Source organism: Symsagittifera roscoffensis, chromosome 9 (assembly GCF_963678635.1).
Source record: "Symsagittifera roscoffensis chromosome 9, txSymRosc1.1, whole genome shotgun sequence".
Taxonomy (NCBI): Eukaryota; Metazoa; Xenacoelomorpha; order Acoela; family Convolutidae; genus Symsagittifera; species Symsagittifera roscoffensis.
This window is the reverse complement of record NC_087070.1, coordinates 4,457,757-4,462,439: the sequence shown is the minus strand read 5'-3', so window position 1 is coordinate 4,462,439 and position 4,683 is coordinate 4,457,757. Positions and strand designations below refer to the sequence as shown.

The window sequence follows — 4,683 nt, the reverse complement described above, 5'->3', positions numbered from 1 at the left end:
CCCACCGTAGTTATAGGTCTTGAGCGATACTCTGCTTTATGAACTTTTGACGTTATTTTTTTTTCAGTTTTAATTTCCGTTGATGTCCAGACAGCTGCTCTTTTTAATTAAATCTGTCTGTCCGAACTTTTTGCAACTCTCTTAAGAGTTGCAAAAAATAGGAGACAAAATTAATTAAAGAGAGCAAATTACCTAATTCAGAAAACTTTTGCATGCAAAAGCTAAACTTTCAGCAAGAAAGTATGACTCAAGGTCACCTAAAAATTTAAATTTGCATGCAAAATTTGTTTTATAATTATTAGCAAAAAGTTCGGACAGACAGAATTAATTAAAAAGAGCAAATGACCTTTTTCAGACAATTTTTGCATGCAAAAGCTTATTTTTCAGACTGAAAGTTTGTCTCAATGTCACCTAAAAATTCAAATTTGCATGCAAAAATTGCTCAAAATTGGCAGATTGCTCTTTTTAATTAATTCTGTCAGTCCGAACTTTTTGCAACTCTCTATAAAATGGCAGATTGCTCTTTTTTATTATTTCTGTCGGTTTCAGCTTTTGCTCTTTTTATTTTTTTGTCTGTTCCAACTTTTCATTTCTAATTATTCAATACTGTCTAAAACAGGTCAATGATTGATCTTTTTAATTATTTGAGTCTGTGATTTTGATTAGCTTTTTTCTGAAAATGAAAGTGTGTCTGGTTGCAAGGTCACACGATACTTTTACAGTGGTCTAATGAACCAAATGGAAACACCTCAACTGAAGCCGTCATTTGGTAACCAAACTGAGCTCCAAACAGTAAGGTTGACTTTCTAGTTCTGGACCAACTTCCAATTTTAGTGTGTTCTAAACCCAGAACGCTCTGTTACTGCAATAAAATCGATACAAAACTGCTATCGAATCGAATCTTTCTCGGAACACGAATAAAATATTTTGACGTTCAGTAAGCATGCTGCTTGAAGGAATTAGAGCGAGTTTAGTTCTGATTGTAATTTATGCTACAATACACGTGAATGGGGAGACAGAACCCATAGATATTATTCCGTGCAATGGCGACATGGAGTTCATACCTGGAGGCACCCCTGGATCCTGCTACTCGATGATGCCAGTGCTTTGGGGCAAAATGGACAACAGGAATGCGAGAATTTACTGTCTGATGGATAATAACAATGTCTTCTCCCTCCTCCCCACCCCTCAGACTCATGGGGAGTTGCAGCGTCTAACCGAATGGGCCATCAGGCAGGGTAAGAGTTATCGGATCTGGTCAACTATCACCCCACTCTGCAAAAGGGGGCAATTGGTTACTAGGTCCAAAATTGATGTTTGCTTCAGAAGATCTGGATTATCTGGTCCATTTAGCTTAGTTAGCAATACTTTTGCGATTAACCAAATACGGTCCAAATACCCCCCCCCCCCCCCCCCCCCCACATACAATCTCTGCAAAAGGGGGAAATTGGTTTTTAGGTCCAAAATTGATGTTTGCTTTACCGTTGAATTTTGTTTTGTAAAGGTGGAAATTCGCAACTAGGTGTAAGAATAAATGTTGATTGAATGAAATGCGTCGTTCTAATGATCTGGATTATCTGATTCATTTGGCTCAGTTGAATGCCCTCCAGTTGGCAATAGATTTGCGATTAACCAAATACAGTCCAAGAGCAGCAAATTAGTTGAATATACTGAAATGCAATAGAATTGCTGTATAGCGTTTAATTTTTCGGAAGTTTCAATTTTGAGCAATTAATAGTGCTTCGGATTCCGTATATTTCAGGAAATAGTGAAAAAACATAAAGAAAAGTTGGAACAGACTAAATTATTTAAGAAGAGCAAATTATTTAATCAGATAACTGTTGTGCTCGATATATACGTAAAAATATATTTTAATGCGGCAACTCAATGATTTTTATTTCAATTATGCTCAGTTTTATTTTATGCCAGGTTTGCCGAGGAGCATTGACCCCAATGACGACCCGGCCGGTTTCTGGCTCGGGTACTACCGTTTCCAACCAGCACCTCTGGAACAGCCGGGCGACCGCTACACTCCAGCTGTGAAAGCCATTAGGACAGACAAGTCTTTGTTCTTCGAGCGGGACCGAATCACATTCGCGATGCCGGACATCTGGCGACTGGAGAACCAACCGGGGGATATGGAAGATGAGCGGGACGAGAGATGTGTTGCAAAGAAGAAGCCAGCCAATCCCTATTTTATGGGGGCGGATGATTACGCTTGTGATAAGCTGCATTATGTTGTCTGTGAGAGTCCTCTCTGGGCGCGTAAGGCGGGAGCCATACTCCCTCCATTGTGATCACAATCTGATGCCATGTTGAATTTTGAAAATTTTTGGATATCGTCTCTAAACTTTTGAAATAGTTGTCCTCGAGCTAAAATTAGCTCGAAAGTTTCAATTTTGCGTTTGCTCAAAAATCCATGGCAGATCGTGGATGAGCTTGCAGTTGTGGGTTCAAAATTTAAAAAGAGAAGTCTGATATAATGCAATCGTGTTGAAATTTCTAATGCAACTTTGAAAATTCAGTTCAAACTTCGAAGCCATTGCACTACTAAGGCCTGAATGTTTTCTGTAGTTTGAGACGATGTCCAACAAGTTTGTCAAAAAGTATCAACCAGGAACTTTTAAACTCGGCCTTAAAGTAAATTGTAATAAACTTATCGCGAATTCGATTTCACGTGACTTAACTCAATGAATTATGGTTGAGATCCATTAACTGTTATGTAGAATTAACTTTGTCCTAAAAAGTTTCAAAATCTAAGGATAGGTCTGTCTCACTTTAGAGAATTACTTGATTAAACTCTTGAAATAAGAAAAACGTCTTCGGTTAGTTGCACTACAGGGTGTTTCATATAGATGTTAAAAAAAATACACCAATTAGTTTTACGATGAATCACTCTACAAAAAAAAAACCGTTCTCGGGAAAACCTGCCCAATATGAAGTCATTTTGTGCCAATGAGTAAAGATTTTCTCAACGTTTTTTGCGGTTTATCGGGTTTTCACAATTGTGCTCAACTGGCTCCTATATTGCTGATTAAAAACAACCGGTTATAATGAACTAATATTATTTAATAGCAGTATTTGGCCAAAAAACGACCAGGACAAGAATTGCTTACGATTTTTACCAGTTTTTTTATAGTGCAATTTTCAATGCAAAATTTTGAACCAAAATTACACCCTGAATAGTGTCATTTCATTTTGTTAAAATTTGACGAGGAGGTAAAAAGGGTAGCCTGTGTACTTTCTCAATTTTGAACCAAATGAAATGACATATTTAAGGGTGTAATTTTAGTTCAAAATTTTCCAAGAAAAGTTGCACCATGAAAAAACTAGTAAAACTCCCAAGCAATAATTTTAAACAACAATATAGGAAATAATTGAGCGCAAAATTCTGAAAACCCGCTAAACGGCAAAAAAACGTCAGCAAGTTGTTGAAATAAATGTTTGACCCAAGTTATTGAATTAAATGTATGACTCATTGGCACAAAATGACTTCATCTTGGGCAGGTTTTCCCGAGAAATGATTTTTTTTGTAGAGTGATTCATCGTGAAACTAAATCTGAAAATCCGTAGTTAGTTAGCATTTAGAAACTATCAAAATTGAAACAAAAAGACTTGTTAACCATTTACTACACAAAGGGCCCTTTGTTACTAATTTACGACAACCGGTGGTAGAGCCAAAACCCTAGAAAGTTTTCCTGGTACATCTTAAGCGTCAAAGTAAACAAAATATTATGGGCGCGTTGGCGGCAAAATAACGGCTTTTCTGACTTGAGGGCAATCTTATATAACGATATACGGTTTTGATAGTATTTTTTTTGGGACGATTTTTTTATTGATTCGCCCCTGATTAAAGAATGATTGCACCAGATACTTGATCAGATGTTTAAATTAAAAATGTTTGAAGCGTTGAAAAAACAGTCGGCTCGCGCACTCGGATTTGAGTAATTGCATTACGATGCCAAAGTACTGCGCTCTGAATAGGCGCACAATTGCGTCTGTATGTTCTGGATTCCATAGACAAATTTTTGAACATGTTAATTTGAACAAAGATCATGAACGAAAAGAAGAACAAAGAAATCCTCTTATAATTCAGAAAATGAACAGTTTGGCATCAAAATGTGGTTAACTTCGAGTTTCAAGCCAAAGCCAGTTTGCTCAGTAATCGATCTTTAAAATCAAATTTCTGTTTTCAAGAGGTTCTGAAAAAGCTTAAGTCCATTTTTGAAACAAAAATTTTCAGTTGAAAAAAAAAAATGAAAACGTCATTGTATTTTCGCTCAGTACCCGGATAGTTCGGGTACCAAAGAAAAACTTCATTTTTAATCCATGAAGAAAAAAAAATTAAGTAACTGTACTATTTAGCCGCAGCATCAAAACGAATGATTGTAAAATTAAAAGAATGTGTTAAAAATACATATTGGTTACATATAGTATAATACTGTTCACATCAGGGCGGAGAGCTGAATGTTTCGAGTGACTTTTGAGGTTTGTGAAGCAGTAATAACAAAAAAGAAGAAAATAAAAAATAAAAAAATTTTTTTTTCTTAAATTTGAAATTTTTTATGAAAATCATACCCCCACACGCCATATAAAGTTCAAAAGGATAGATTTCGCTCATTGTAACAAATCAATTATGGCAAATAAGCTTCTTTCAACCACCAACTTGGAACAATTTCTAAG

General features: G+C 36.0%; 1 protein-coding gene across 1 annotated transcript; it reads left to right on the top strand.

Annotated features, from left to right (window-relative positions):
• Window positions 1–729: 729 nt before the first annotated feature.
• Window positions 730–2,716, top strand: LOC134854415 (uncharacterized). The gene is made up of 2 exons (XM_063870655.1): window positions 730–1,238; window positions 1,930–2,716. The coding sequence occupies exons 1-2, from the start codon at window positions 944–946 to the stop codon at window positions 2,295–2,297; spliced, it is 663 nt and encodes a 220-aa protein (XP_063726725.1). The 5' UTR covers window positions 730–943; the 3' UTR covers window positions 2,298–2,716.
• The last annotated feature ends 1,967 nt before the right edge of the window (window positions 2,717–4,683 follow it).